The sequence below is a fragment of the Salvelinus alpinus genome, chromosome 3 (genome assembly GCF_045679555.1).
Source record: "Salvelinus alpinus chromosome 3, SLU_Salpinus.1, whole genome shotgun sequence".
Lineage (NCBI taxonomy): Eukaryota > Metazoa > Chordata > Actinopteri > Salmoniformes > Salmonidae > Salvelinus > Salvelinus alpinus.
In genome coordinates this window covers 59,723,010-59,746,111 of record NC_092088.1, presented here as the reverse complement: position 1 = coordinate 59,746,111, position 23,102 = coordinate 59,723,010, and the positions used below count along the sequence as shown (strand labels likewise).

General features: G+C 41.0%; 1 protein-coding gene across 2 annotated transcripts in view; it reads right to left on the bottom strand.

Annotated features, from left to right (window-relative positions):
• LOC139571034 (hypoxia-inducible factor 1-alpha inhibitor-like) overlaps positions 1 to 17,071 on the bottom strand; it is a 49,234-nt gene extending 32,163 nt beyond the window's left edge. For both annotated transcript variants that reach the window (XM_071393514.1, XM_071393515.1), the window contains exons 1-2: positions 16,739 to 17,071; positions 720 to 970 (exon numbers count right to left, since the gene is read on the bottom strand). In XM_071393514.1, the coding sequence (XP_071249615.1) occupies positions 720 to 970; positions 16,739 to 16,912 (425 nt within the window). In that variant the 5' untranslated portion in view covers positions 16,913 to 17,071. The remainder of the gene's footprint in view (positions 1 to 719; positions 971 to 16,738) is intronic.
• Positions 17,072 to 23,102: the final 6,031 nt, after the last annotated feature.

Genomic DNA, 23,102 nt, shown 5'->3' with positions numbered 1-23,102 from the left:
GTAAACTCAGTGGTGTACACCGATAGAGAAATTAAGAGGAATGTAATTGAATAGGGACAGTTGAACTGAAAAGCACTTCCACAGGAGTTTGCATCAGGAGTCAAGTGTACTCAGGAAGATTACGTGCATCAGGAAATTAAAGCTTGTTTTGCCAATATAAACCTTCCTCTCGGCTCAGGAAAGCATTCCTTTCCAAACCACAAATAATGATTTAAATCAGAATCAAAAAACAGTATTGCCATGCAACAAATGTTCGAAAGGAATCTTTGCACAAAACCACCACAACAGTACAAACTTAAATTTGACAGCAAACTTAATTTGACTGAATAAATCTACAGAACGTGGACACAAGCAGCAATCAGTAGTTCTAAGGAAGGGGCTCCGTGCAGTAAGTGATATGAGTGAGTGCGTGTGTCCCAGGCCAAGTAACTCAGTCAGGTGAGAGTGGTACAAAGTGTTCCCAAGGTGCCGACGTAAAACGCTTATTCTTCTCCACAGCTATCTATTTCAGTTCCTGCATTAGATTTCACTGGATTCACACTTTACTTTCCACTGCTGAGCACTTGCCAGCACACCAGCAATGTAAACACCTAGACTGGATAGCGTTACATTTTTTATTCAGCATTGAGAAAATGTAGAATCTTTCTAATCAACTGTCCCTAAGGACCTAGCTCAAATGCAGCAGGACATATACCTACCCATTTAGACAAAAATATTACCTCTCGTCTCCTCCCTCTTCCTGCGTTTTCTCCATTTTCTCCACAAAATCAGAGAATTTCATGTCTATCCGTCGAGACTTGGGTGAAAAGTTGTCAAAGTTGGCCATTTTCTTCTCATCATAGTAGAGGAATTTGTGGTTTTCCGCAATGTACACAGAGAAGTCCCCGCTCCCAATGTTCTCCTGCAGGTACGGGACGTCCCACTTCAGAGCCGGATACACTAGATTGGTGTCTGTTAAAACCAATGGTTCCTGGAAACAAAAAAAGTAGGACATGTTAGATAAGATTAGAATAACAGAAATGGATGGAATTAAGCTTTATCACATTAACAAAAACAGCATACATGCAAAGACTGCATGATCTAACCATTACTTATAATATAGGACTGAAGCAAGCAAAAATTGCATTTAATTCAATAAAATGCATGAAACCTTTTTGCATAATTTGTGAACACATACATGCATTACTAATAGTAATAGACATACAGTGCCTTTGGAAAGTATTCAGACCTTGACTTTTTACAAATGTTAAGTTACAGCTTTAAAAAAAAAAATCTACACACGTAATGCTAAAGCAAAAACAGGTTTAATTTTTTTTTGCAAATTTATCAATAATATAAAAAACTGAAATGACATTTAAATATGTATTCAGACCCTTTACTCAGTACTTTCTTGAAGCACCTTTGGCAGCGATTACAGGCTCAAGTCTTCTTGGGTATGACACTACAAGCTTGGCACACCTGTAGTTGGGGAGTTTCTTCCATTCTTCTCTGCAGATCCTCTCAAACTCTGTCAGGATGGATGGGGAGCATTGCTGCACATCTATTTTCAGGTGTCTCCAGAGATGTTCGATCGGGTTTAAGTTCAGGCTCTGGCTGGGCCACTCGAAGACATTCAGAGACTTGTATCAAAGCCACTGCTGCGTTGTCTTGGCTGTGTGCTTAGGGTCATTGTCCTGTTGGAAGGTGAACCTTCGCCCCAGTCTGAGGTCCTGAGCGCTCTGGAGCAGGTTTTCATCAAGGATCTCTTTGTACTTTGCGCCGTTCATCTTTGCCTCGATCCTGACTAGTCTCCCAGTCCCTGACACACAATCTTGCTTTCATCAGACTGGATAATCTTGTTTCTCATGAGAGTCCTTTAGGTGCCTTTTGCCAAACTCAAAGCAGGCTGTCATGTGCCTTTTACTGAGGAGTGGCTTCCGTCTGGCCACTCTACCATAAAGGTCTGATTGGTGGAGTGCTATAGAGATGGTTGTCCTTCTGGAAGGTTCTCCCATCTCCACAGAGGAAATCTGAAGCTCTGTCAGAGTGACCATCGGGTTCTTGGTCACCTCCCTGACTAAGGCCCTTCTCCCCAATTGCTCAGTTGGGCCAGCTCTATGAAGAGTCTTGGTGCTTCCAAACTTCTTCCATTTAAGAATGATGGAGGCCACTGTGTTCTTGGGGACCTTCAATGCTGCAGAACTTTTTTGGTACCCTTCCCCATATCTGTGCCATGACACAATAGCCCAAATCTGAATCATACAGCTGACGAAAACAGTTGCTTTTTCCAATATTGTTGTGACATGACATCATGGCGTTTGAACATTGTGCTTTACAAGCTATCAGACCCGACCCAAAACAACTCATTCACCTCCTAGCCATTATTGCTCCGTTTCTGGTCAAGACTCAATCCCTCCTCCTCCCCCATCCGAGTTCACCACAGGTCGTAAGTGGGACCACCATCCTTTTCGTACTTTCCCACTTTCTCTCAAAAAGCTATATTTGGATCACAGAGGCAACTGGCCTCACACTGCTCATGTCAGCATGATTCTAATAAAAAAAATAGCTGAATAAGGACCCAGGAATACCATATTGAGTTGACTCTATAGGCCATGGATGGGCACCTCCAGTCTTCTGGGGCCTGACTGGTGTCACACTTTTGCCCCAGCAATGCAATTAGTTTAAATCAGCTGTGTTGATTACGGATGGGGGGAAAGTGTGACACCACTCCGGCCCCGAGTACTTGAGTTCCCCATCCCTGCTATTGGCTATACTGAAGATCTACCCGAGGTGCAACTTTAAGGCAAGGACATCTTTTAAAATTATTGTGATACTCACCTCATGTCCTGATAATATGAATGAGAATGTAGTCCATTTTGTTTTGAAATCAGTATTTGTCCATCTCTACCATTGTTCCAATTTTCAAGAAAAAGAATATGCCAGAGTGTCACAAGACTTCAACATTGGAATGTTGTACCCTGGCTGGCGAGGACACTCAGGTGAATAATAAGGCACAACCTGAAGGAGCCTATTTTAGTATTTTTTTAACTTAAGATTCTCACCAAGAGAGGCAGACAAACAGTAAAGTAGGCTAGACTTTAGAGAATGAACGCAAATGTATGCTGCTATTGAACAATAAATAGGCCCAATCCATTACCTTTGAAACTGTCCTCTTTGAACTGGCAGATCCGTATAAATGGGTTGGATGGATGGCTTTGATTGTCCAGCAATCTAATTGCAAGTCGTTCATATGCCAATAATAATAATATTCTGCTAAAAAATACCTTGCACTGCTACCCTCAGCATTCATTATTCTTAGAGGTCAGAACAAGCAACCGGGACATCAGAGTTTCATAACCAGGGGAATTTCATATTTTTATTAAATATATATAATTCAAATATTTACATTGACGGCCTATCCCAGCAAAACCCGGACGACGCTGAGCCAATTGTGCACCGCCTTATGGGACTCTCAATCACGGACGGATGTGATGCAGCCTGAATTCGAACCAGGGACTGCAGTGACGCCTCTTGCACTGAGATGCAGTGCCTTAGACCGCTGCGCCACTCGGGAGCCCTGAAGGCATGAAGGCTACACCTACAGATGGAAACGACAGAGCACAAATAAGTCCTTCTGGAAGTGCACCGAATTTGATGCTTTCGAATGCCGCGGTTGCATAACGTTCAATGACGGGGTTATCTCCAAGTTACGCTGGATACACGGTTCTTTCAGTGCCAGGAACATCAACTGGAGGAGCTCCTGACATACAGTAAAAGTCAAAAGTTTGGAAACACCTACTCATTGAAGGGGTTTTTAGTTATTTGTAGACATCAAAACTATGAAATAACACATATGGAATCATGTAGTAACCAAAAAAGTGATAAACAAATAAATATATATTTTATATTCTTCAAAAGCAGCCACCCTTTGCCTTGATGACAGCTTTGCACACTCTTGGCATCCTCTCAACCAGCTTCACCTGGAATGTTCTTTAAGGAGTTCACACACATGCTGAGCACTTGTTGGCTGCTTTTCCTTCACTCTGCAGTCTAACTCATCCCAAACCATCTCAATTGGGTTGAGGTCAGGTGATTGTGGAGGCCAGGTCATCTGCAGCAGTCCATCACTCTCCTTCTAGGTCAAATAGCCCTTACACAGCCTGGAGGCGTGTTGGGTCATTGTCCTGTTGAAAAACAAATGATAGTCTCACTAAGCGCAAACCAGATGGGATGGCGTATTGCTGCAGAATACTGTGGTAGCCATGCTGGTTAAGTGTGCCTTGAAATCTAAATAAGTCACCAACAATGTCAGCAGCAAAGCACCTCCACACCTCCTCTTCCATGCTTCACGGTGGGAACCACACATGTGGAGATCATCCGTTCACCTACTCTGCGTCTCACAAAGACACGGCGGTTGGAACCCCAAAATCTCAAATTTGGACTCAGACCAAAGGACAGATGTCCATTGCTCGTGTTTCTTGGCCCAAGCAAGTCTCTTCTTATTATTGGTGTCCTTTAGTAGTGGTTCTTTGCAGCAATTCGACCATGAAGGCCTGATTTCACGCAGTTTCCTATGAACAGTTGATGTTGAGATGTGTCTGATATTTGAACTCTGCGAAGCATGTATTTGGGCTGCAATTTCTGAGGCTGGTAACTCTAATGAAATGATCCCCATGATTCCATGTGTTATTTCATAGTTTTGACATCTTTACTATTATTCTACAATGCAGAAAATAGTCAAAATAAAGAAAAACTCTAGAATGAGTAGGTGTGTCCAAACGTTTGACTGATACACTTTCAGGCAACATGGGTTGCCAATGTTTCCCATAGGTACCGTATATCTTGTTTAACACAAATGACTATTATTCTTATTATTGATGACAGCATGCCCAAGGCCAATAACATGGTCCCTAATCTGCTTGATCTTTTTTTTTTTTTCAGAATTATGGAACTGCTAAGATGCTGTCCTGCAAGACTTGGCGAAGACCAACAACGGAGTGGAGGACTGGCATGGAACATTTTTGGTAAATCTTGGCGCTACCCACCCCCACCATTTGGAAGTTCATCAAGGCATTGCAATGACAGCAGCAAAGAAGTGAAATGAGAATGGAGCAGCAACTTGTTGGTGTTTCTCCACCACAGCAAAGACCCCGCTACCGCAAGCAACAGAAGGATCTGAAGTTACTGGTTCAGGAGGAGTACACCACAACTGAACGGCTGGAGTCTTAAAAGGCGCTGCATGGTCAATCCAACTTCTGCATTGGCTGTGCAGCATTTACGGGGATACAGCCTCTGCAGAAGTCAGAGCATTCATACGTCTTGCGCTTATCAGAGCAGCGCAGAGCTGTTGTGAAGGAAGTTGTCAAGGAAGTGAGTTTGTGTTTATACAGGCCTCACCTACCATCAATCAATCATGTCAATGCAGCACTATATGAAGCCCTCCGCATTGTTACAACATTTGTGGGGTGCAAAGCATGCCCCCCGGAGGCTCCGCAATTGCATCACACCATCCATACAGCGCTTCTGACCACATTTTCGGATCAAGAATAAATTGGCTTTGACCCTGCATACAATTTCAAGTTGCAGTTGTGAATAATCCAAAATCCATCTGAGAAAAATGAGCACCTAGCCTGGACACTTCAACCCTTTCAATGACTCAAAAATCCTTATTAAACCAGAACATTTAGCACATTCTTGGAAAACGTGTTCCTGAACTTCTTTTTGTTTTCATGGCACTGCATTGTCATGTAGCCTACTCTTATTGTTGTTGTATTTTTTGGTTATTTGAAAATAAATGTTTTAGGCACATTTATTTTTGCCCCATCATTTTTTGTATTTTGCTAAGCTTTTTTGTTGATAAAGAAAGGTTTTATAGTGAATGGTTGGTGTTAATGGATAGTGTAAAAACTAGATCAAATGAAAATATATTATTTAAAACGAAAATACATTGTAGAAACTAGATATTGGTTGTTTTTAGCCTTCAGCCTTTATATAACCATATGAACAAATGTACATACAAATTGTGTAGCCATACATATATTCTGCCCACATGAAGGAATGTATATACACACAATTTGTAGCCATACATGATTTAATGAAAAGCAGAATACACATTTAATGACAGACTAATATACATTATCAGGCAATAGTTAACATACACAACATTGTTTCACATTTTTGATCAACTTACTCAAACAATCATGCAATAGGCTACAGCTGGCTTCACAGCTTCCCCAGCGCTTCACAGCTTCTTGGGGAAACTCGACTTATCACGTGGAGAAAAAGTAGAGGAAGGAGTTTGCTTCTGCTGCAGTGCTTGTGGTAAAATATTATGTGTTGTGGCAGTGCTTCACAGTAGAATAAAGTGGAGTAGAGTTCAGTACAGTCAAGCTGCAATTGAATGTGAGGTTGGGCTGGTACAGTACACAGTTCAGGGGTCGACATTAAATGCTTGTCCGCCTGCACGGGGCAATAAAAAATATTTAAAAAATTGTCAGACAAGTAGATCATAGATTTAAGTTGTCCGAATGGATAAGTAAAAATAATAACACATAAATCACAACATCAAACAATTAGGCTACTCCGATCAGAATTGCCTCAAGAGTGTCCTCCGGATGCACATTTTTAGTCACTTTCTCGACCTATGGTGTTACAGAGTATTTTTTATTTTTGGACAAGTGGCTTGAGCTTTAAGACAAGTAAAAAAATCTGTCCTACTAGTCCAAAGGACAAGTAGCTAAAAAGGTTAATGTAGACCACACTAGAATGTACTGAACTAAACTCTTACTTGTCTGTACTGAACTGTATTCTAAGCTATTGTTCTGTACTCTACTGTACTTTCTGCACTCTACTGAGTTCTACTGTGCTATACGGCGGCAGCGTAGCCTAGAGCGTTGGACTAGTAACCGAAAGGTTGCAAGATCGAATCCCCGAGCTGACAAGGTACAAATCTGTTGTTCTGCCCCTGAACAAGGCAGTTAACCCACTGTTCCTAGGCCCTCATTGAAAATAAGAATTTGTTCTTAACTGACTAGCCTAGTAAAATAAAATACTTTGATGTCCAAACTTGTGAAACAGAGGTCTGTGATTGGTTCAGATTTGGTCCGGACTAACCAAATTTGATTTTGTTTGGCAGCGGAGATCATTAAAATAATAGCCAGTGTGTAGAACAATAGCCAAATAAGCAAAGGAGGATATTGTATATTTTTGTACCTATTTAGGATACATTACCATGAAGAGAATGATATTCATATCAAGGGTTTCCGTTAGATGATACCAGTCAATATAAATAGATTTGACCGTCATGCTTATCGGTCTATAGGTTAATTAGCATAATTTAGTGGAATTAAATTGCCTTGTGTGTATTTCCGTTAGTCATCATGCATCTTATTTATCCAACACAGCACATCACAGCATACAGAGCCTATTTTGAACGGTATTTCTCCTGCAGCTGGAGTAAAATGTGCTTTTATAAGCCCATTGATTGCACAACAATTCTAAATGCAATCACGTGTTAAACTGTTTTGGTGCACGATTAAAAACAGCTACTATTTTTATTTCTCAACTGGTAATTGAAGTGCGCCTCCCATTCACCATTCAAGTTCAGGCACCAGGCTATCAGCGCATCACCCACAACTTTACAACATAAGATAGAGACAATACGCATTTTGAAAGCATACTTAATTGTTTGAAACCTGAATGTTTAATTTAATATTATGAGACATGTCTTACCTTGCTTAAAAGTAGCCTATAGGCAAACTTCGACCATGGAAACATGGAGGCAATTATTTTATAAGGACTTGATAGGCGGCGGGTGAGATTCAAGATGGGGAAGCTTAGAATTAGCTTGTTATGATTTTCATAAGTGCTTTTTTTTTCATGCTTTTTTTTTCAATAATAACGTTTTTGTTTCTTAAAATCATTGTCACCTGGTTATTCATAAAAATCTTAGTTAAAATGATAAAAATCTAAAAGTTAAAACTAATGCAAGATCACCAGCCTCTGCCATATGGACACTGATACACCGTGATCCATTGGCAGCTAAAGAAATGAACGCATGGAACTCATAGCCTATAACATCCATTGCTCTTTCACACCGAGGATTGGTGATTATCAAGGGGGAGATTGTTGGAAATATTTTTCAAATAACTTACTGTAAGGGACTATAGTTGTAATGTCAAATATTGTAATTCACAATGGATGTAATTTTTTATTTATTTTTAAACACGTTCCTACAATTCCGCGCAGGAGGCCAGGTACTTCTATGCGTGCGCGCTCCCTCAACATTATCAACACAGAGAAACCAGACACATGCTCACATGGAGCACTCCAAACAAAAGACAATGAAAAAACGTACAAATCTCGTAAATGATGGTTATGAAATAAACCCAAACTTGTTTCTCACAAGTGTAGCAGGTTGTGAACCCTGCAAACAACATTTCCACTCCGAGAATGAGAACGGAAAATGACTAAGTAATACATGCATTAACATAAATTAATGTAACCAAATGATGGGGATTAACGGTAGGGTAACGGTAGGGTAACATGGGGTTAGACACCCCCCTAAAATCAATGTCTAATTGCTGACACAAAAAAGCAAAGTTTGTGGGAAAAAATTGTAGGTGGATGATGGCCACGCTCAGAGTAACAAACTATAAAGGAAAATAAATGGCTACAGTTGACATAATAAAATGTATTTTTTAGTAAAGGGGCATTTTGCCCAGCTACCTGGGTAAAATGCACCCCTCCCTGGGGTAAATTGCTCCCCCCCGGAAGATGCCATAGAGTTTCACAGAAGTGTTCCTATTTCTTTTTCACCTCACCAGCACATCAATTCTTTATTTGACCTTTTCCTTACACTCCCTTACGTACAGTTAAATTAAACTCATTTGACACTCATTCGACACTGCCCCAGCCTCTTCATCACCATTTACCCGTTGTTGTCTTAGCTCTCCTGATCAACACCTGTGATTGCTTTATGCCTCTCTCTAATGTTAATATGCCTTGTCCACTGCTGTCTTGGCTAGTTCTTATTGTTATATTTCACAGTAGAGCCCTCAGTCCCGCTCAAAATGCCTTAGATAGCTCTTTTGTCCCACCCCACACACATGCGGAGACCTCACCTTGCTTAACTGGTGCCTCTAGAGACGAAACCTCTCTCATCGTCACTCAACGCTTAGGTTTACCTCCACTGTACTCACATCCTACCATAACATTGTCTGTACATTATGCCCTGAATCTATTCTACCAAGCCCAGAAATCTGCTCCTTTTATTCTCTGTACCCAACGCACTCGATGAACAGTTCTTATAGCCTTTAGCCGTACCCTTATCCTACTCCTCCTCTGGTGATGTAGAGGTTAACCCAGGCCCTATAGCCCCCAGTTCCGGTCCTATTCCCCAGGCGCTATCATTTGTTGCCTTCTGTAACCGTAAAAGCCTTGGTTTCATGCATGTTAACTAGAGGTCAGCCGATTAATTAGGGCCGAATTCAAGTTTTCATAACAATCGGTAATCAGCATTGTTGGACGCCGATTATGGCGATTACATTGCAATCCACGAGGAGACTGCGTGGCAGGCTGACCACCTGTTACACGAGTGCAGCAAGGAGCCAAGGTAAGTTGCTAGCTAGCATTAAACTTATCTTATAAAAAAACAATCAATCTAAACATAATCACTAGTTAACTACACATGGTTGATGATATTACTAGTTTAACTAGCTTGTCCTGCGTTGCATATAATCAATGTGGTGCCTGTTAATTTATCATCGAATCACAGCCTACTCCGCCAAATGGGTGATGATTTAACAAAAGCGCATTCGCGAAAAAAGCACAATCGTAGCACCAATGTACCTAACCCTAAACATCCATGCCGTTTTTAAAATCAATACACAAGTTTATTTTTTTAAACGTGCATATTTAGTTAAAAGAAATGCATGTTAGCAGGCAATATTAACTAGGGAAATTGTGTCACTTCTCTTGCGTTCAGTGTAAGCAGAGTCAGGGTATATGCAGCAGTTTGGGCCGCCTGGCTCGTTGCGAACTGTGTGAACCATTTTTTCCAAACAAAAACAGTAATTAATTTGCCAGAATTTAATTATGACATAACATTGAAGGTTGTGCAATGTAACAGCAATATTTAGACTTAGGGTTGCCACCCGTTCGATAAAATACGGAACGGTTCCGTATTTCACTGAAAGAATAAACGTTTTGTTTTCGAAATAATAGTTTCCGGATTTGACCATATAATGACCTAAGGCTCGTATTTCTGTGTGTTTATTATATTATAATTAAGTCAATGGTTTGATAGAGCAGTCTGACTCAGCGATGGTAGGCAGCAGCAGGCTCGTAAGCATTCATACAAACAGCACTTTCCTGCGTTTGCCAGCAGCTCTTCGCAATGCTTGAAGCACAGCTCTGTTTATGACTTCAAGCCTATCAACTCCCGAGATTAGGCTGGCAATACTATAGTGCCTATAAGAACATCCAATAGTCAACGGTATATGAAATCCAAATGGTATAGACAGAAATAGTCCTTTAAATTCCTATAATAACTACAACCTAAAACTTCTTAACTGGGAATATTGAAGACTCATGTTAAAAGGAACCACCAGCTTTCATATGTTCTCATGTTCTGAGCAAGGAACTTAAACGTTAGCTTTTTTTTTTACATGCCACATATTGCACTTTTACTTTCTTCTCCAACACTGTGTTTCTGCATTATTTAAACCAAATTGAACATGTTTCATTATTTATTTGAGACTAAATAGATTTTATTTATGTATTATATTAAGTTAAAATAAGTGTTCAGTATTGTTGTAATTGTCATTATTACAAATATATATATAAAAATCGGCCGATTAATCGGTATTAGCTATTTTTGGTCCTCCAATAACCGGTATCGGCGTTAAAAATCATAATCGGTCGACCTCTAATGTTAACATCAGAAATCTCCTCCCTAAGTTCGTTTTATTCACTGCTTTAGCACACTCCGCCAACCCGGATGCCCTAGCCGTGTCTGAATCCTAGTTAAGGAAGGCCACCAAAAATTCTGAAATTTCCATCCAACTACAACATTTTCCACCAAGATAGAACTGCCAAAGGGGGTGGAGTTGCAATCTACTGCAGAGACAGCCTGCAGAGTTCTGTCATGCTATCCAGGTCTGTGCCCAAACAGTTCAAGCTTCTACTTTTAAAAATCCACCTTTCCAGAAATAAATCTCACTGTTGCTGCTTGTTATAGACCCCCTTCAGCCCCCAGCTGTGCCCTGGACACCATATGTGAATTAATTGCCCCCCATTTATCTTCAGAGTTCATACTGTTAGGTGACCTAAACTGGGACATGCTCAACACCCCGGCCGTCCTACAATCTAAGCTAGATGCCCTCAATCTCACACAAATTATCAAGGAACCTACCAGGTACAACCCTAAATCTGTAAACACGACACCCTCATAGATATCATCCTGACAAACCTGCCCTCTAAATACACCTCTGCTGTCTTCAACCAGGATCTCAGCAATCACTGCCTGCGTCTGTAATGGGTCCGCGGTAAAACGACCACCCCTCATCACTGTCAAACGCTCCCTAAAACACTTCAGCAAGCAGGCCTTTCTAATAGACCTGTCCCGGGTATCCTGGAAGGATATTGACCTCATTCAGTCAGTAGAGGATGCCTAGTTATTCTTTAAAAGTGTTTTCCTCACCATATTAAATAATCATGCCCCGTTCAAAAAAATGTAAACTAAGAACAGATATAGCCCTTGATCCACATCGATGGGACAGTAGTGGAGAGGGTAGTAAGTTTTAAGTTCCTCGGTGTACACATCACGGACAAACTGAATTGGTCCACCCACACAGACAGCGTTGTGAAGGCGGCGCAGCAATACCTCTTCAACCTCAGGAGGCTGAAGAAATTCGGCTTGTAACCAAAAGCACTCACAAACTTCTACAGATGCACAATCGAGAGCATCCTGTCGGGCTGTATCACCGCCTGGTACGGCAACTGCTCCGCCCACAACCGTAAGGCTCTCCAGGGGGTAGTGAGGTCTGCACAACGCATCACCGGGTGCAAACTACCTGCCCTCCAGGACACCTACACCACCCGATGTCACAGCAAGGCCATAAAGATCATCAAGGACAACAACCACCCGAGCCACTGCCTGTTCACACCGCTATCATCCAGAAGGCGAGGTCAGTACAGGTGCATCAAAGCAGGGACCGAGAGACTGAAAAACAGCTTCTATCTCAAGGCCATCAGACTGTTAAACAGCCACCACTAACATTTAGTGGCCGCTGCCAACATACTGACTCAACTCCAGCCACTTTAATAATGGGAATTGATGGAAATTTATGTAAAAATGTATCACTAGCCACTTTAAACAATGCCACTTAATATAATGTTTACACACCCTACATTACTCATCTCATATGTATATGTATATACTGTACTCTATATCATCTACTGCATCTTGCCATCTTTATGTAATACATGTATCACTAGCCACTTTAAACTATGCCACTTTATGTTTATATACCCTACATTACTCATCTCATATGTATATACTGTACTTTATACCATCTACTGCATCTTGCCTATGCCACTCTGTACCATCACTCATTCATATATCTTTATGTACATATTCTTTATCCCTTTACACTTGTGTGTATAAGGTAGTAGTTGTGGAATTGTTAGGTTAGATTACTCGTTGGTTATTACTGCATTGTTGGAACTAGAAGCACAAGCATTTCGCTACACTCGCATTAACATCTGCTGACCATGTGTATGTGACAAATAAAATTTGATTTGATTTGACTTGACTGCCCTTGACCAGCACAAAAACATCCTGTGGCGTACTGCATTAGCATCAAATAGCCGCCGCGATATGCAACTTTTCAGGGAAGTTAGAAACCAAAATAGACAGGCAGTTTGAAAAAGCTAGCCTTTGCTTTCCTAACATAAATTTGCATCCTATAGCACAAACTCCAAAATGTTCTGGGACACTAAAGTCCATGGAGAATAAGAGCACCTCCTCCCAGCTGCCCACTGCACTGAGGCTAGGAAACACTGTCACCACTGACAAATCTACAATAATTACATTACATTACATTTAAGTCATTTAGCAGACGTCAAGAATTTCAATAAGAACTTTTCGACGGCTGGCCATGCTTTCCACCTGGCTACTCCTACCCTGGTCAACAGCTCTGCACCCCCCACATCAACTTGCCCAAGCCTCCCCCATTTCTCCTTCACCCAAATCCAGATAGCTGATGTTCTGAAAGAGCTGCAAAAACCTGGACCCCTACCCCTCAGCAAATTGGATGTAGTCTATCACAGTGATTTCCGTTTTGTCACTAAAGTCCCATATACTACCCACCACTGCGACCTGTATGCTCTCGTTGGCTGGCCCTCGCTTCATATTCGTCGCCAAACCCACTGGCTCCAGGTTATCTATAAGTCTTTGCTAGGTAAAGCCCCGCATTATCTCAGCTCACTGGTCACCATAGCAGCACCCACCCGTAGCACGCGCTCCAGCAGGTATATTTCACTGGTCATCCCCAAAGCCAACTCCTCCTTTGGCCACCTTTCCTTCCAGTTCTCTGCTGCCAATGACTGGAACGAATTGCAAAAAATAAAATTAAAAAAATTCCCTGAAGCTGGAGTCTTATATCTCCCTCACTAACTTTAAGCATCAGCTGTCAGAGCAGCTTACCGATCATTGCACATGTACACAGCCCATCTGTAAATAGCCCACCCAAATGGCTCATACCCATATTGTTATTTCTTTTTTTGCTCCTTTGCACCCCAGTATCTCTACTTGCACATTCATCTTCAACACATCCATCACTCCAGTGTTTAATTGCTCAATTGAAATTATTTCCCCACTATGGCCTATTTATTGTCTTACTACATTTGCACACACTGTATATAGATTTTTCTATTCTATTATTGACTGTACTTTTGTTTATTCCATGTGTAACTCTGTGTTGTTGTTTATGTCGCACTGCTTTGCTTTATCTTGGCCAGGTTGCAGTTGTAAATGAGAACTTGTTCTCAACTGGCCTACCTGGTTAAATAAAAAAAAGTAGTATTTTTTTCTTTTTTTTTAACATCTAAACAAGTGGATGATTTATCTTATGGCTTCCCTAAATGTATATAAAAAATAGATACAAATATGGATCTAACTTCATTGGATTATATCTATAACTTTTTCTAAATTACCAAAAATTTGATAAACTTACCACAAAATCATTTTGATGGAATAACTTCAAAAATGTTGATTAAACAAGGGACATTTGTAGTTGATCAAGACTAGTGGCAGCCAGAGGAACTGTGTTTTTTTAATGTGATGAAAATGAAACAATGAATGTGCAAGTCTGGAGAGAGACTTGCCTATACCGTCGCCACACACCACTCTTCTTGTCTCAACATTTTAAAATTATACTCAAGACACATCACACATATTTTAGATGCTTTTCTCTGACAGCTCAATAACCAGCTAGGCGAATTGCAATGCGCGCTGCGCAAATTGCATGCTTCCCAAATAGGCATAGGTCTACGAGCTTGCGATTTTAAACAGTCCATAGCAACAACAACAAAAAATAATAACAAGCTAATTATTCTCAAATCCTCTGTGGCTGTGATGATTTCTGGCAAATATTTTGAAAGATTTAATTACTTCTGTATAGACAGGAGTAATTATATAATATGCCATTTTATATCCTGTTCTTTTAGTTTCTATATAAACTTTATTTTGTTGTCCAGAAGCCATGGGAACAATCCTAGTCATATTAGCAACCGATCCAGTTGTTGCATCTTTAGATTCCCCCTCTTTCTAAATTTAATCTCTGTCATATATGCGCGAATTGAATGTGAGGCTGGGCTGCTGTCACATATGGAACCGCTATCAGGTGTGCAGTTTAGAATGGTGTTTTCACATTAATTGCATTTTGACAAATGTTTGAAAATGATGTTTAATTGGCTGCTTCATTACATGAGTTGCATGTTCTGTTAAGATGCATTACCATAATCTAAATGTGATTTATGTCATTCTGATCACCATGGGTAGACGCCCTAATGGGTTATGCACCCAATGCATATGCGTCCGGTAAATTTCTCAAATGGCCGGTCAATTAAAATCTTACCGATCACGTTGTCCGGCGCCACATTTTCATAACGGAAACCCTGATTCATATCCATAATTATGCATTACCCTGATTCATATCCAAAATTATGCATTTCTGTGTAGTACAGATCAGGGACCCATGATGAAATTCTGTTAACGGGTGCAAATCCACTTCATGAAAAAAATACAAAAATTCAAACTCAAGGTGTCAAAACATAGCTGACCCCCCATTCTTTCTGCAAACATATTTGAATCTTAATTTGGAGCAGATATTTACCTGAGTTTTTGGAAACGTGGTTTCTGTTACCCAAACTTTGCATATGCACAGTTTTTTCACTAAATGTGTTTTTGTAACATTTTCAGTGTCAATTGTTTTTGTTTGGCATACATTTTAATTGAAAAATCGAAGTCTCAGAGCAATTATGTTACTGTGGAATTGCCCAGGGTATAACTGTTGCAGCTCTCTGTAATTTAGGCCACGTTATAAATCAACTAGCCAATATAATTTCATGGGAACCCACGACATATCAGCTCTAGGAAATGCAGACTGACTTTTGGTGAGACGCATTCAGGTGGAGGTATGCTCTTTTTTATTATTGAACAGATAATAGTCCAGATTACCCGGTTGAAAAACTGTATAGGACAGGAGAAAAGTCTGCTTCATTTGCTACCTATGAAAATAAACTAGGCTATGGTAGACCAAACTGATTATCTGCACTTCAGAGTGGCATTGCTATGCAGACTTCCATGTAAAGTCCAGTGTTCTCTGGTCTTGGTTCTGGGGACCCACAGAGTGTAGCCTAAAGCCAAGCTTGTGTTCCAGTCCAGCATCAAAAACACGTTTCACCTAATCAACTGATCATCAAGCCCTGCCTTAATAAATCAGTACAGGAACTGCACATTCTGTGTAGGACCCCAGGGCCAAGTTTGAAGAACACTGGACTTGTCCACTATTACCCAGACCAGGTGGGGTCTCTCTTACATGATATTTAATCCATGCAGCACAAACCTGGGTTAATGGGGGGGGGGAGCGCTGTGACCGTCAACATATTGTAGCAAACGGAGGGAACAGGAAGCAAACCCGGGTCTCCGGCGTGAAAGGTATAGCGCCAATAGGATTAACCCACTTGGTGGGAATTGTAACATGGCTCATATATTGAGGCTGGCTACACTGCCCCCTCCAAACGGGAAGGAACTTTTCCATGCTTCGACTTTCTTTTAAGCCCCTTCACACGTCCACCCATGCATTCCGATGGCCTCACGGTACCATCCCACTTCAGACAGCAGTGTAGCTAACGGAGGGCGTGGGATCAAACTCAGGTCTCCAGCGTGAAAGGCTGACACCCTGCGCCAATAAGGTTAACCCATAATAGGGAATTGTAACATGGCTCATTTGGCGAGGATCGCTAAAATATTCTTAGCTAGTTAACGTTAGTTAGTTGGACTAGCTTGCCCAGCTGATTCAGTTGGGAGGACATTTGGGTACCTTACCACAACATACAGGATACAAGTTGGAGGTAATGACTAGCTAACCGTTTTGTCTCACTGAACACTAACTTAGGTTCCAGTTCGAGTTAGCTGTCAGACTCGAACAGGAAACTGACAGTGCATATGAATTGTCATGACTTGTCACTTTACCTCGTTGTTTATGAGCATCTCCGCTCTAGGATCCGTGTGAGAGAGTCTGGGTATCGGTCTGGTCTGGAAAGGATACTTTCGAAGTTGATATTCGCTCCAGATAGGACTGTGGACCACCGAGAATGCTGCGGCACCGCCTTCGCTCGCCGTCGGATCATTCTCGACTGTTGCCATGCCCGTGTACCGAACCCAAGATTGTCCCTCGCCCACTATCAAAATATGTTCTCTCAACTCGATATACGGGAACTATGCAGTATACTATGTGTTTGCTCACAACATTGCCATGCAGAAATAGTCTGTTTCGTTTCCGATGTAAGAAACGCCGAGTCTACAAGTATCGTCAGCAACACTAAAACAATACTTCCGGTTCACGGATTTTCGGAAATTAAAAAATAAAAGTCCGCCAGGTAATAGTAGAAGTGTCAAACTGTATTTATTCATAATCGGATGCAATATTAGCATGTAAATCATGATGGGGCAAACCCCAAATTATTTTGATGCATGCCACAACACAACACTAAACAATACATTGATTGCACTATAACAGTGACAAACAGTGCCCACAAACGATTATGGCCTACATAAAGCTGTCCCAACAGCAGAGCTATCCTTTCAGCACCATGGAGTGAATCCTTACCATCGCTACACCTGGCTATCAGTGGAGCCTTGTCTGGCAGTTCATTAAGTCCTCATTTACTGCCTTTTTAAAAACCACAGCTGATATTGATGACTAGCTTATTAAACAGATGTGGTTACTACTGGCTCCTTGTGGATTTGTGAAAAGTTGCTAAGAACCGCATTCTCCTTCAATAATAACAAACTGCAAAATTTGTTTAGAGTTTTGAACCATTCACAAACATTATTACATTGATGTTCAGTAAATTCATAATGTTTATTCTTATATCATTAACACTTAGCTCTAAGTATAAGCAAGTGCAAGCAAACGTGTTGTGACGAGGTAGGCCTATTCGTTCAGCACTTTCAAAATGGACATCAACAGAAATTCAGATAGATGTTAGTTCAGATAAATTCAGCAAGATGTTGAGGCCTTAACTTTACTCTTCTTTAAGTCACCACAGAGAGAGAGAGAGAGAGAGAGAGAGAGAGAGAGAGAGAGAGAGAGAGAGAGAGACTCGGTTAGCCTACAATTTGAAGTATTTTATTAGCCCTATGTGGTCTAAAAAGGAAGGATAATACAATCATGAGGATCCACTTTTATATACAATATACTGACGCACAGGGCATTGTGCAAACAAAACAACACTCGCAATATCAACTGGAATTACATGGCCTATTACTGAACGAGCTAAGATGGACATAGTCAGTATAACTATTTGTTCAGCACTTTTGAAATGTACAGCGATAGAATTCAGAACATGGGCCGTTTTTAAAGTATTCTCCCTGTACACCAAGTCAGAACCGTAGGATAAATACGGAATATTAGCAGACAAAGAAAGCTCTTACAATATTCAATGATTACTTTTCTCTAAAACAGGCTATAGACCACATGTGGACCACCAAGTCAGAAAAGTAGGCTATGTTCTGAGGGGGAAAGGGACCAAATTATTAGGGTGATGCACATGGGCTACTAACAGCTTACGACACAACATATACTTAGGATTACTTTCTTAGCTACAGTATACATATTTCCCTGGCATATTACATAATTTATGCAGCATACAATACATTTTTGGACTCACCGGTGTTGTGCTGTGCTCACTTGAACAGGAAAGTGGCTCGGCAGTCCTTCTTGTGGGCAAATTCTGTCATCAAACTTTGTCATCAAAGTCTGGCATTCTCTAGATTTATTGTGCTTTCAAGACAACTGGGAACTCTGAAAAAAACAAGGTTGAATTATGACGTCAGTGATCTTCAGGACGGCGCTCTAGAAAGAGGCCAGAGTTCCCGACTTGGAATTCTGAATTAGATGACCGTTCAAAGCGTATTTTCCTAGTCGGAGCGTTTTCTTCCGAGTTCCCAGTTGTCTTGACCTCACTAAAGTCTGATTTTTCCCAGTTCTGAGTTTACAGTTGTTTTGAACATGGCAGAAGTCATGCTGGATTGACAGCATGTACATGGTATTCAACCTTTTCTGGCCATGGTGTTGCGTGTGAATGTTTATCCTTTTAAGCTTGGAAAGAGACCCTTTCAAACAGAGGTTTTAAATCTTTAAAACCAGACTTACATTTTAGAAGACATTTTTATCCAAGCAACTTACAGTAGTGACTGCATACATTTTCATTTGTACTGGTCCCCCATGGGAATCAAACCCACGACCCTGGCGTTGCAAGTGCCATGCTCTACCAACTGAGCTACATTGGACTTGGACTACACACACACACTAGTATTATGTTATGACAATGCAAGTTGCTTACGCTCTTGAGCTCAAAATGGTCTTTGTACCGTCTTCATCTGAATGTATGATATATGAGACCTGGAAATCTAGTGCATTCGCAGTGTCCAGAACAATCACTCATTTTATCTCACATGAACAATGGCCAGGTATCCACTTATTTTACTATCCTTTTCTGAACAGCTGAAAATGTATGATTTCGAAAATGTACTACACAGTAAGGATTGGACTCGTTCATCTTTCCTGCAAATAGGCCTAACCATGAGAACGTATTGAAATGCCTACCACTTCTCTCAGAATGGACCCTCTCCCATTAATCACGAGCCAATGTAAACACACCATTATTTGGAGTGGTATGCCTGAACCCTCCAAAATATGCCTCATCTGACAAAACCCATTTCCTTGCTTATTTTGACATCAACCTCTCCAGTTACCTGTGCTCATCTGAGTCAGTTGTCATAGAGCTTACGATTTCCTCATCTGATAAACCTCTACCACAATGTTCTGTCTCAGTGGTAGTATTCATTCCTAATATCTTTGGTGTCTGAGATTTAACTGAGCTGCACCCCTGACAGTTCCTTATACAAACTCTTGGCTACATCAGGATGAAAATCAGCAGGAGGTTCTTTATCCTCAAAAGTGTTTACAATAGACTTTGAACCTGAGCCTCATTTACATTCTCTATTTGTACCCTTTTGTTTAATTCCACCTTATTGTCACTAGCAATAGAATGTATAAATGTGTCACAGTCATACAGGTATGCCAGTCCATCATTGTTTTATTGTGTCTTTGAAGCAGTTGGCTTCTTAACTAATCACCTGCTAGTAATGAGCGGCAGGTAGCTTGGCGGGTAGAAGTGTTGGGACAGTAACTGGAAGGTTGCTGGTTTGAATCCCCCAGCTGACAAGGTAAAAATCTGTTGTTCTACCCCTGAGTAAGGCAGTTAACCCACTGTTACCCAGGTGCTGATCATTGGATGTCATTACAGGCAGCCTCCTGCACCTCCCTGATTTAGAGAGGTTGGATTAAAAGTGGAAGATGCATTCAGTTGTACAACTGCATAGGTATCCCCCTTTCCTTATTGGTATTTGGAACCTCCATTAGCAAGAGTGCATGAAAGTTGTGTATGGAATGGAGTTTTATTTCACACTAAGGTAAGCAACAACAAAAAAAGTGTTCACTTGATTTATTTCTTCAACTGATATTCCACACAAAAACAGCCAATTAATTTATTGGAATTATTATAACATGCAGAATTAAATGTGGGCATTACAAGAACGACAGAGTAATAACCAGGAGGCTGTTTGACACAGCCCCCCTGAAAAACATATTGGGGTTAGTAGAACCCTGAAAAACATATTGGGGTTAGTAGAACCCTAAAAAACAGAACATATTGGGGTTAGTAGAACCCCAGCTGAGTATTTTCCACCCCAGTTTATTTGAGACATGTAGTAAGGTTTTCTCTGCCAGTTTGTGGTCTTAAAATGACAAAACTATGAAATCACATGAATATGCTTTTGGACCACATATTTGCCACATATTTGGAGATAGGCTGACAGTGACAACACAACATTCTAAAAGTGTAGCTGTCCACGGTGCTGATATGTGTCTCATTGTTCAAATGTCAGCTTCCTATGACTTAGCTTTTTGTTAAAACTCACCGGTTTTGTATTCTAAGGACTCAAGTGAGCAGACTGAACCCTGGTTTTATGGACACACAATTGATCGCTTTTCCTTTACGGTGCTATTTATGTACCATGTAGTGTCCAAGGACCCCACTTTAAACTGTTTGACCACAGTAAAAGTACAGCAACACTTCCTATGACCTAGCTTTTTGTTCTAACTCCTCTTATTTGTATTTTAGGCACTTCTAATGAGTAGACTGATCCTGGTTTAATGGACACACAGTCAATACTTTTTCCTGTACCGTGCAATTCTTTGCAATACAACAAAAATACAGTAAGACTTTACTTAAACATAACATTTGAATATGTTTTACCAGTAGGCTATTATTATGATCTTGACATTTATCTACTTAAGCTCCAACCATTTCTCAATATGCTCAACCTTATAATGTTATGTATCTTATGTAAAGTAGTGATTCTCTTTAGTTTAGATTTTACTCCATGTAGTTATACATATTTTTGGTTTTACATAATTTTGTACACTATGCACTATACAAAGATGCAAAAAAAGATTGGATTTCGTATAAACACAGTGGTTAACAGGGACTTTTATTTTGAAGTCAAAATCCCAAAACCGGAAGTCTTAATGTCGATAGGATCCAGCTAGTGTTGCTGCATAAAACCCAACGGGAAATACCAAGCTAAGTGTAGTACCTGGAATGTGAGTACCGCGACATCTAGTGTACTAAATGACGAACTGCTATTGAGCAACTTTGCACACATCCATCAGATGGCGTCAGAGTACTAAACTCAGCAAAAAAGAAACGTCCCTTTTTCAGGACCCTGTCTTTCAAAGATATTTCGTAAAAATCCAAATAACTTCACAGATCTTCATTGTAAAGGGTTTAAACACTGTTTCCCATGCTTGTTCAATGAACCATAAACAAGTAATGAACATGCACCTGTGGAACGGTCGTTAAGACACTAACAGCTTACAGACGGTAGGCAATTAAGGTCACAGTTATGAAAACTTAGGACACTAAAGAGGCCTTTCTACTGACTCTGAAAACACCAAAAGAAAGATGCCCAGGGTCCCTGCTAATCTGGGTGAACGTGCCTTATGTGGCAGATGTGGCAGTCCGGCAATAAATTGCAATGTCCATACTGTGCGACGCCTAAGACAGCGCTACAGGGAGACAGGACGGACAGCTGATCGTCCTCGCAGTGGCAGACCACGTGTAACAACACCTGCACATGATCGATACATCCGAACATCACACCTGCGGGACAGGTACAGGATGGCAACAACAACTGCCCGAGTTACACCAGGAACGCACAATCCCTCCATCAGTGCTCAGACTGTCCGCAATAGGCTGAGAGAGGCTGGACTGAGGGCTTGTAGGCCTGTTGTAAGGCAGGTCCTCACCAGACATCACTGGCAACAACGTCGCCTATGGGCACAAACTCACCATCGCTGGACCAGACAGGACTGGCAAAAGGTGCTCTTCACTGACGAGTCGTGGTTTTGTCTCACATGGGGTGATGGTCGGATGGTCGGATTGGTCGGATTCGACCTTCCAGCATGACAATGCCACCAGCCATACTGCTCGTTCTGTGTGTGATTTCCTGCAAGACAAGAATATCAGTGTTCTGCCATGGCTAGCGAAGAGCCCGGATCTCAATCCCATTGAGCACGTCTGGGACCTGTTGGATCGGAGGGTGAGGGCTAGGGCCATTCCCCCCAGAAATGTCTGGGAACTTGCAGGTGCCTTGGTGGAAGAGTGGGGTAACATCTCACAGCAAGAACTGGCAAATCTGGTGCAGCCCATGAGGAGGAGATGCACTGCAGTACTTAATGCAGCTTGTGGCCACACCAGATACTGACTGTTACTTTTGATTTTGACCCCCCCTTTGTTCAGGGACACATTATTCCATTTCTGTTAGTCACATTAGTTGGGAACTTGTTCAGTTTATGTCTCAGTTGTTGAATCTTATGTTCATACACATATTTACACATGGTAAGTTTGCTGAAAATAAATGCAGTTGACAGTGAGGGGACGTTTCTTTTTTTGCTGAGTTTATTTGATTCGAATGAAAACTCTCAGAAAAAATATATGTTTCTCAGGTTTCGACAGACAGTCACAGTGGATACAAAAGATTGTGAATTACATTCACTTGAAATCTTGAAATGAGAAACACACATGAAATTATGTATAAATAAGATCAATTATGTATGCATGCCCATCTCTCTGTGTATGTGTGTGCAAGGTTGGACAGATCAACTATGTTAAAAAAAATATGCTATTTTTGTGTGTTGAAGGCGAACACTTGTAGCACACATCTTGATATAAGAGTAATCCAATATGTAATCAGATGTTGAATGCAA